Source organism: Suricata suricatta, chromosome 14 (genome assembly GCF_006229205.1).
Source record: "Suricata suricatta isolate VVHF042 chromosome 14, meerkat_22Aug2017_6uvM2_HiC, whole genome shotgun sequence".
In the NCBI taxonomy this organism is placed as follows: Eukaryota; Metazoa; Chordata; class Mammalia; order Carnivora; family Herpestidae; genus Suricata; species Suricata suricatta.
The window spans coordinates 17453114-17463832 of NC_043713.1; the positions used below are offsets into that span (position 1 = coordinate 17453114).

The following is a 10719-nucleotide window of genomic DNA, read 5'->3' on the forward strand; positions in this document are numbered from 1 at the left end:
TGATTGCTAAGCCCTCTGATTCTAGGAAACAATCCCATTTCCTCAATATTTTGACTTCTTGTGAAAGCCACAGATGAAATGATGTTGGGAGATGGTAAAGTTCCTTCACCCTGAGGTTAAAATGGAGCCAAGAGTGATGTGAGATGTAAAACGTCTTCTCAACTTGAAAAGACAAAACACCCCCCACCCCTAAAATAGCATTATGATGAAGTCTAATTTAAAAGGGCCACCATAGAACAATTAACCAGTTTTAGGGATTCTGGTCTTTTGCTCTTTTAAGCTCCCTGGTTCAATGTGTCTACGTATTTATACATAGTGGAATCTAATGGGCACATTGGGATTAAAACTCCAGAGTCAGGATCTGGCCCACGTAGTATTGGCATTAAAATCACTTAGCTGTAACCAAATGAACTTAGTGTTTAGGAAGAGCCAACTAGACACTCTGTCAGTTATCAGTCTCACAGTGATCCTGACAGAGCACTGCATGAGCACTGTGGCACTGTCCTCTCGAAAGTGACTGGGAACAAGCATGGGGTGGGTTTGATGTCCGTCAAGTGACACCAGTGAATTTAAAAATGGTTTTTACTGCCTCCTTTTCTAATTTATTTCGAGTTTTCAGCCGTGTTAGTGTTTCCCATTTTGAAACATCTATTCCTGTTTCTTCCCATCTCTTTAAATGATTGCCACTCCTACGATAGTGCAAGATGTGCCGCAAATGGTAGCACATCCGAACCTGTATGGCTTTTCTTTCGCTGGTTAGTATCTGGATTTATGTAAGCTGCTCTGATCAGCTATCTCAAAAAAAATTAGAATAAGACATCTTCCCTTTAGGACCAGGCGGCACATTAGCATAAGAAACATGTCTTTTCTTATTGTATGTGGTTTAATCAGGGGCATGATTATACCTTCCCAAAGAGGGACAGCGAGCCAATTACTAAACTATAGCAATTATTTTAAACAGCATTTGTAACATTATAAGCAGTCTAAGATGAGATTTCTGGAAAAGAACAAGCCACCCCACCCAAATGTATTACAAATGTGCTTGACTGGCATTTGGAAAGAAGAAAGAAGCTCTTATTAAAATTTAACATCAACTTGGCCAGACTTTGGGCTGAATTGGAAGAACAAAGTGCTGCTCAGTGAAACGCCAAGGGTGGGAGTGATGTGATTTCTACTTCTAAGGCTGAAATAAAATAATCATAATAATAATCATAAAAAGACAGAATGGCCAACTAATTCCCTCATGGCAGGTCTACACAGCTTAAATGCCAAGGGTTATTTTGTATCAAATCTTGCCACTACCCAATGGCTTTTCCTTATGAAATGCTTAATTTTTAGATATACAGATCTGATTTCAGTGGGGAAAGGGACTATCCAGTGTCTACAGTTGTCTTGAAGAGAACAAATAGTTCCGAGCAGTGCTGGTGGACACAGTGACACTGAAGATGATCTCACCTCAGCACTAGTCACATTGGGGCCTGCCCTGGCCAACCTCCAGTCTTCTATCTTGCTCTAACCCTGCTGGTTTTCAAAGACTCTGAATGGGCACTGTGGTTACAATGCATTAGGGAATATGGGGATTCCATAACAACTTATAAGTATCTTTCTTCCTTTTCCTCTCTGTGTCCTAGGATCTTAAGCTGACTCATTGCCTCTATATTCTGAGAGAATGCTGGGCCCAGCTCTTGGGTTGAGACTGTGGGAGGCACTAAACTCAGGCTGGCATGCCCTCACAGGTGTGGCAATAGAACGATCTGCCACAATAGCATTCATGGCAAGAGATGCAGCGCCACCCACGACAAACATTTTCTTTGTGATAGTGAAAAATGTACTGTCTTCTATGCCACTCAGCACAGAGGGACCACTCTGCTGTAGAATGACAGCATAGACTAGTGAGGACTTGGTAGGAGGCATTTCTTATAAAAGTAATCACAAGGGGATCCATCATGACTTGGTCAGTTTGTCATGAAACATCAAGGTTACCCAGAGCCTTGAACACATCAAGCAAGTACAGATGCAACGCATACAAGCAAAGCTAATTTGATATGATTCCTAGCAAATTATTAAACTCCACAGTGGTGGGGCAAGGGGTTGTAGGAAAGAGATTGAGAACGGCAGCGAGAAATAGAGAGAGTGAGAGATGAGATATGCAATTTTTTGTTTGTTAGTTTCCATTTTGAAGAGTCTGATCCCACCTAGGCAAAACTGAAATCCTGCCCAAATTGGCCAGAGGCCTGTGACAATGAGGACTGTATCTCGTAGCTGCAGGAACGACAGCTCTCGTCCTCATAAAAAATGGGAGGCAGTTTATTATCAAAATACAAACACAAAAATACTTCCGACCATTTTGTTAGCAGCATGGTTTTCAATGCAACATTCCCTTTATCAATCAAGTTTACATCCTGTGGCTTCAATTCGTTTGTCTTGCCAAGACCCTTAAAAGAGCAGGTGCAAAAAGAGGGAGAGAATACATCCTTCCTTTTAAGCGGCAGACAATCTTTATAAGGAATTCTCTAGGGTTCTATTCTGAAGACTATTCCGTTTGATTTGGGGCACTTTTTAAATGGCCATTTGGCACTTTCTGTTCAGAGTCTTAGGCACAGTGTGACAGAGTCAGCTTGGTGAGCCCTTCCCCATGCATTCGGTACAGCAGCTGAAACTCGGCAGGCAGCTGGTGTGACTCCTGCCACTTGGTGGTAAATTTAGTTCCTTTTTTGTCATAGTAATGGTATGGAAGATCTTCCCTGGTGTTGGGGTCAAATCCAAAAGGCCAAAATCCATACAAGTGGATCTCTTCACATATCGCTGATGCAAGGGTGTACATAAGGATACCTGTGCTCAGTCGTTTGGGTGACAAGTGTTTGTTTTTCCAGTACCTGTGGAACAGTAAGTACATGTGGATTCAGAGGCCAGTGCTGGTTTCAATCAGACAGGTCAATATGACTAGGTGGGGAGGTGGATTTGTACATGAAACTTGAATAGTACTTGCCTTTTCTTTCTTTCTCTCTCTTCCTCCCTTCCTCCCTTCCTCCCTTCCTCCCTTCCTCCCTTCCTCCCTTCCTTCCTTCCTTCCTTTTTTTAAATAGTATTTGTTTTAAATCTATCTTTTAGAACCCCTCGGGGAGGGACCGGCTACATAATTTGTGAGACTAGTGCAAAACAAAAATATGGGCCCTTCCTTCAAAAATCACTGAGTTTTGAGAGGGAGATAGCAGGGCATTAAATCAAGTGCCGACCCTCTGAGCACAGCTCCTGTGTGACTGCACGGGTCATACATGCGCGACAGGAGCCCCGCCTCTTGGCTGTGTTAAGGAGTGGTGGCTCTGACTTAATGGTGACATCGCAGAAGGCCAGGAGCAATGGGAACGCCCACACTTCTCATACATAAAGTGCCCTTGGAAATGGGGAGGAGGTTGTTTCATCCAAGGGCACCTTCTGTGTCACCTTATCCAAATCTAGAGGTTAAATGCTGCTTCTTCGGTCTGGAGAGATTGTGGGGCCTTATTTTCAGGTACTTTCTTTTTAAAAAATCATATTCCCTGTTCCATTATTTTCTACCTCAGGATTTCTGAGCCCTTCTTTAGCATGCCAGAACATAAGAAAAGCATTTAAACACTTAATCTAAAAAAATGCTAAATTATGGTGTTTTTCCTTCCATAGTTACACAGTAGTTTGAAGCCTCCCTACCTATACTACCAAATATTTGAGACAGCTGGGGAGTGAGTGAATGAGTTTGTGTGTGTGTATCATTGGCTGTGCAGGCAAAATTAAACTGTTCCTGAACAGGTTTCTATGGACTGTATTTCCTTTGAGTTTTCATTGAACCTAAGTGTTCAGTTCAAGCCTGTGGGGCTGTGAAGCATTATGGCTAACTCCATGGACTTTCTAAAAACCTAGGGCCAGGGAAGGCCACACAGGCCAATTTCCTGAACTTTCTAAGCACATGTAGTTCCTTCTCTACTACTTGAAAGCTTCACAGACCTTTCCCCATTCCAGTTGAAACTTAAAATTTTAGTTTTGGTTTTCATACTAAGGAGTTAGAATGACTTCTGACAATTCCTTTGGTGTGGCTGAACTCAAATAAAGGAAGACAGGAGCAAAATGATGAGGTCAAAAGGCCATAGGAGGACAGTTTGGCAGGAGGCATAGCTTCTAATTCTGTTTTTGCCCATTTTGGGCAGTGACATTAGGTGGTAAATAATTCCTTTCCTTTGTACCTTAGTTGACTCATCTTTAAACTTAAGAGCTGGGCTATATTACTTCTCATAAAAGATGCCCTCACATCTTGGGAAGCTGGGATAGTCCCAATTTTTATTCATTATCCTGTTGTGATTAATAGCATCCTCTTTCTCTTAAGGACAGAGTTCCAGTTTGGACTGTAAATTATGGTGTCACCCTGCCTATTAGATACATACCACTTTATTGGATGATGATTCCTCCTTCTATGAGAGGTCAATTAAACAGCTCTTAAGTTTGGGAGACTTCAGGATGGGAATAATCTACTATGGGATAAAAGTCCTTAGAATTCCCTGGTTACCCATCCTCCCAGAACCCACTTAACTTATAGGACTATTCGGACAGTATGTTAGGACCTGGAGGCTACTTGCAAAGGGGAAATAAGAGTTGAGACAGTTTCCTCAGAAGATTTAAAGAAAAAAAATCCTACAATTAATTTTGCTTTATCAAATGCCCTGGACTAGTGGCTCCCAGTTTTGACTATATTAGAATCATCTGGGAGTTATTAAGAAAAACAGGTACCAGGGCCCTTCCCTTCCCCCTGCCAGATAAATTACATTAGGATCCCTTGAAGTGGAGCCCAGGCAACAGTAGTTTTAAAAAGTTCTGCAGGTGATTCTAATGTACAGCCAGAGTTAAGACTTATTAGACTAGACAAAAATACTGCATTTCTGGTCAGTCTCTCTATCAAATTATGAGGGATAACAGCAAGCTCATAAAATATCTTTCGCGTGTTTTGGCACTGAAATCCCAAATGTTAAAGGCCGATCATACAATTTATGAGTTCTCTAGGTGGCTTTCTAATCTTGGGCATTGACAAAACACGCAAATATAAAATCAAAAGGAACATTCTAAGTCAATAGCATCTTTTTCAGAATATTGCTTGGCTTGTCTAATTCAGCCATTGGCATTATTGGGACATAGCTATCCATCAAAGATAATTCTTGATTTTTCATGATTTCCATGACTGCCTGTTAGCCTTACCACCAAGGGAGGGGACAGGAATTAGAGAGGGCAGGCTGACGAAACACCAGTCCTCCCCCATTTGGCCCTTTGTTACCAGGTGGAAGTAGGAGATTGAACTTCTTACCAAGAATGATTCATTCTTTCATTACAAAAACATAAGAATTTGCCTTAAAGTGCTAAGCTAACCACAACAAGTAACTAACCAGATACCTCCCACCCCCAAGAGATTACAATATTGATTTGCCATCTGGTGGGGTAAGACTTAAAGGCAATAAAATATACACACCTGTTGACATGTTGCATTATATTTCCAGGCCAAGCCAATTGGACCTTTAACTGACCTCTGTGTTCAACAAAAAAGTCAACTAATGTCCTGGTAACAGTTGCTGACGTGTGGAAGAAAAATGCAGGGATCCAAAGAATGGCCCCATCGAGCTTTTTTAAACTGAGGAAAAAGTTGTTACGGTCCTGAATGGTCAAAAGATTGTTGTAATATTTTTCCAGAATGCTGGGGTTGAAGGTGGTAAGGTTGGTTTTCCTTCCAACATCTCTTTGGAAAGCCTCCGTAGGGGCAAAATTGCAACGGAAAACAAAATCTGACTTATCTATTTCTTGTCCACACCGACTCCCTGTCAGGATTCCACTATTTCCAACCACAGCACAAATGTTAAAATGCTTATTCACAATTGGTGACACATCTGGAAGCAGTGATCGGAAGTTATTGCTAATAGAGAAAACATATTTATGGCTGGAATAATCATAGTGCATCAGTTGTCCAATCCGAACACTATTCTTGGTCAAAGAAAAATTTTTTATTACATCGACATGCTGAAGAATTTCTTGCCTAAAATGAAAAGAAATTCATTAAATGCATCCCATTCAAAAGAATTGATTTTCCATCTTATGTCTTATGCTGCCATTTCATTCAGACAAGAATTGTAGGCCCATTGTATCTAAGAAAGATTACACATTTATAATAATTGCAGTCATTGGGGGAAGAATGCTTCAGAATCTACAGACATGCTAATTTCTCAATCATGTTCTGGATATAATCCTTCAAGGCTTATAAATGTTGTCACTTAACAGTTTTAGCTGCCATTCTTTGGTTTTCTGCTCTATGTGAGAGGTGTATTTGATCAAGGAGGAGGCATAGGTCAAACTATGTCAGAAAATACAGGGAGAAAATTTACACAGGCTCCAAAGAGCTCACATTAATGCACAAACATTGGTGACTTAGAGTTTGTAACCAGGTACTGTTTGTTTGCTATTGGACTGCAGTGTGCAAGGAATATCAAATATCACTGGTATCTAAATAAGAGCCAAATAGATATGAGTCACTATGGTACTATCTATTATTAAAATATGGAAATGGTAACAACAGTGAATGTAGTTGCATCTTTAATAGAAATGAGATGACAATCTCATTCAAGTCCTTTGAATAATGAAACAGGAATATTTTTATATGACTATTTAGAAAGACAATTTAGTCGAAGTAACTTAATCCTTAGAAAAAGAGGCTATCGTGAATCCTGATTTCAAAGGATAAAGAAGGCAAGGGTGATACTTAGCACTAATTTCAGGTTGCTTTCATGTTGAGCATTAAGTAAAATTAAGTATTTCCTCTTGAGGTTTCAGCTATTTAAAATATCTATGAAAGACCAGTAACATGTTACTTTGCTACTACATTCTCTAATTCTAAGAAATCACATTGTGAATTTCTTAAGTCTTTTGCTAAAAAAATAGGATTGAAACTAAATGCTTTGTATATCATCACTTTAACTGGAATTTTATTTAAAAAAAACGTACTTGATTTGTCAAAGTATAAAGCAACATAAACTGAATGCTTTAATCCAAAACTTCTGAACTTACCAGTAATGTTCTTTACAAGTTGGTCTTTACCTGTTATAAAGGTAAAGTAAATTTAAAATGATACTTGGAACATTAAATTTTACCTCATAAATGGATTGAAAGGAGGGAAGTTTTGAGAAGGAAATATTTCTGACTAGTCATTTGGGTCACATGACCTAGTGTGGGAAGACAATTTTTACTGAGTTCGAAATATGGTTTGGGAAATGTATAATGTGTTCTACCATGAAAGTTTTCTGGGTTGTCTATAAAACCGATATTGGACTAAAACACCAATAGTTTTTTTTTTTTTAAGGCACTTCTGTGGTTTTAGAATTAATCAGTTATTGCCATGGACTAATTTCTAATGGAACAGTCTTTGAAATTTTTAATCATAATCACGGCTATACCGACTTTTCATGACACCATAGATATCTACTGAATTGGTTTTAATTCTGTCACTCAATTAAAATAAAAAAGGGTGCAGTAACTAGAAATGCTATGACCAAAAACCGTTCCCTAAATGAGTGGTAAAATGATTATTTGTAAAATAAATATTCACACCCCTAATGAGTACACTAGATGGCTCACATTCCATTTAGTAGCATAATAATCCCACCAAGAAGGAAGGAGTAATGACTTATCTGGGGTTGCTAAGAGTAACTAGAATCACTCAGGATAACAAATTTGAATAAATCTCCTCCTTCTTTCCCACCACACACACACACACACACACACACACACACACACACACACAAACACAAACTCCATCATGTATAAACCAGGCTGTTATAAGCAAACAACCGATAAAAATGATGTTGGGTAGCTTTTACAATATATTAAGGGCTGTAAAGGTTAAATGAAAACAAATAGGCAAAACCAGAACAGAACTATACTTAAATACCTGCATATATTTGGGCCAAGATTTTTTACTAGTAATTGATAAGGACAGATTATAGTATTTTCTGTGTGTGTCAGTGTGAGACAATTTTATTTTATTTCACTTTTAAACATTATTTCTCAGTGGGAGAATGAAACTGCATTAGGTGGCCTTTATGCAATTAACTTTTTTTTTTTTTTTTTTAGTAGATGGCTTTGGCAGTGTTACCCATGCATGTTAACTATAAATCATCGTGCTCAGTTAAGCCTAAGTTAGAGAGCATATTGGAAATATCTTTTTCTCTTCCATTCAAATTGGTCTTCTTGATGTTTTCTTTTTATGAGAGGGCACTACATACATAAAAAGGAGTTACCAACCAGGCTTTGTGCAGTCAGGCCTAGAAGACAATGCAAATAACACCTCGGGATGGGGGACAGTTTCTGTTGTTTTGGAGTATTTTGTTTTGTTTTGATTTGAACTCCAGAATTCAAAAACACCTTTCAGACCTTTTCCCCCTATCCTACCTTTGATGTAAAAACGCTGTCCGATTAAATGTCCACTTAGTAGGTTCCTTTTGGAGTTCGTGGGTCAGAGAATTCGTAATGGGCACAAATGACGGATCTAGAAACTTCAGCGCAAATTGTGACCTGGAGAGGAGCATGAGTACACAGACAAACGTGCTGGCCTCAGCTGGGGGAAGCCAACGTAGCCATTAAAGTCCAGGCGGCTGGGGGCTGTGCTTGTGGGGGTGTGGGGGTGCACCTGGCACACGCACTGGCTCCATCCCGCCTCAGAGTCCCTCTCATTTGGTCCATTCCCTGCTCCCACACACACCCGAGGCGGAGGAAGAAGGAAAACTAGGGAAATCCGCCTCCATTGTCCATCCCTCCGGGTGCGGGAGAGACCATAAAATGGCCGTCTCGAGGAGAGCAGAGGCGGGAGCCCGGCTCACTGCTGGAGCCTGATGCGCCGTGAGGACCAAGGAGTCAGCACCGTGGACAGCGGCCGCGCAGCCGCTACTCCGACCCGCGACGCCCCGGCTGTCCGGGGTGAATTGATTTTTGGAGAAAGGGCAGAGGAAACCCGAGACCCAGAGGAAGACTGGGGGGTGGCTCCTGCTTTAACCTCTTACTTCCCAAGTCGAGCCTGATTTCACTCCCTGTCCCCTTACTGGGGACTCCGGAGGCCTCAGGGCAGCTCCGCTCTTCTGCCCAGGTGGGGCTTCTCTAGGTTTCGCACCTCTGACCCACTTGGACCACAGCTTGCAGTTTGTATTTGCCACCTGCCCCTCGGTAGGTCCTCTTGGAAGAGCCCCTGAGGGTCACAGGTCGAGGCAGGGGTTCTCGAGGAGCTGCGCCAAGCTGCGCCCGGCGCCTTCCCTGTCCAGCCCCTCGCCCGGCGGCGCCTTGGACCAGGGGCTCGGGTGGGCGGCTCTTAGGAGGCTCGCTTCCCGCAAAGGGCGGAGGAATTGCAGAAATCCCGGAAAGGAGTGGGGGAGGGCGGGGGGCCGTGTCGGCAGCTTTGGGGAAAGGATCAAGGTAAAATACCCCAGGGGCTTCAGGAGAATAGACCCGCACATCATTTGATGGGGTGGGGCGTGACGGAGAGGAGTGAGCACTGCGCTCGGGGAGTCCGGCGCCTGCGCCATTAAATCGCCCTGGACCGCCCGGAGCCCGGCCGCGGAGTCTGCGGACGCCGCACGGGGAAGGCGCTCACCTCACGCACGTCCATCTCCCGGCTCACCGCCCCCTCCCACGCACACTCACTGCCTCTCCCTCCATCACCATTCTCTTTAAACCCTCCCCCCATTTTTGAAATGGGGGAAGGGATGCCGAGGAGGAATACGAGAAATGCAATCACATCGATTAGGACAACGGCTTTTAGGGGCTTCGGTTTAAAAAAAAAAAAAAGGAAGGGGGAAAGGAGAATCAGAGAGGAGTGGAAGGACCGCGCAGTTATCTTGTCCAAAGTGTCTCGGAGAAGCCAAAACACCCCGTCACCTCCCCCCAGCCCCCCGGCAATAAACCAGATACCCGAGGGCTCTCGAATAGAGGCCCGCACTCACCGGAATCCCGCGTGGAACATGTACATTCGGGGCGCCCCCGGGTTGGCGTACTTGGGAGTGGTGAAGATGTTCTCCTTTTTCAGGGACACGTAGCTGATGAGCGATAAAATCAGCAGGGCGACGCTGAGCATGACCAGTCCCAGCACACTGGCGACCCGGGCCATTTTGCAATTTCTCATCCCGGGCTGGGCTGGGATCAGGGGAAGCAGGGAAATCGGTCCATTGAGCGGCCAGCAGCTCGCTGGCGTGCCAGTGTGTGAGTGTGAGTGTGTGTGTGTGTTCGCGCGCGCGTGTCAGCGTGTGTGGCGGGGGAGGGGGGCCGGGCAGGGGAGCCGCAGAGGCCCGGGAGGCGGGGAAGGGCAGGAGCCCCAGAGAGAGGCCGACCCCCGAGGCAGGGCAGAGCGGGGCCAGGAGGCTGGGCAGGAAGATGGAGGGTCAGCGCGGCGGCGTGGCGATGGAGCGCGCCGCGCTGTGCGTCCCCGGCCGCCGGCTCAGGCTCCCCCGCGCGTTTCCAGCAAGGCTGCCATCTCCTCCGCCGCCTCTAAGAGAAATGTGATTGGAATAATGTTACAGTTCGATCTAAGCACAGGATTTAATTAATGAACTCTAATCTCCCAAATAAACGGGGAGGGGGCGAGGGAGGGGCTGAAGAGGGGAAGGGGGACAGAGGGGTAGCAGAGGGAGGGGAATTGAGGCTGGAAGGCTTCCCGACTGAGGATTCGTGCGA

General features: G+C 43.7%; 1 protein-coding gene across 1 annotated transcript; it reads right to left on the minus strand.

Moving 5' to 3' along the window:
* Positions 1 to 2286: 2286 nt before the first annotated feature.
* On the minus strand, positions 2287 to 10391 carry ST8SIA3 (ST8 alpha-N-acetyl-neuraminide alpha-2,8-sialyltransferase 3). The gene is made up of 4 exons (XM_029922453.1): positions 9993 to 10391; positions 8452 to 8574; positions 5489 to 6046; positions 2287 to 2876 (listed from the first exon to the last, which is right to left on the minus strand). The coding sequence occupies exons 1-4, from the start codon at positions 10169 to 10171 to the stop codon at positions 2594 to 2596; spliced, it is 1143 nt and encodes a 380-aa protein (XP_029778313.1). The 5' UTR covers positions 10172 to 10391; the 3' UTR covers positions 2287 to 2593.
* Positions 10392 to 10719: the final 328 nt, after the last annotated feature.

What these genes read in the sequence shown, in the direction of transcription:
- ST8SIA3 (XM_029922453.1), bottom strand. Translation starts at nt 10,171, where the DNA reads ATGAGAAATTGCAAAATGGCCCGGGTCGCCAGTGTGCTGGGACTGGTC. An exon ending in ACAGCGTTTTTACATCAAAG is followed by an intron (nt 6,047 to 8,451) that starts GTAGGATAGGGG and finishes TTTTCATTTTAG; the next exon opens with GCAAGAAATTCTTCAGCATG. An exon ending in ATAATGCAACATGTCAACAG is followed by an intron (nt 2,877 to 5,488) that starts GTGTGTATATTT and finishes ACTGTTCCACAG; the next exon opens with GTACTGGAAAAACAAACACT.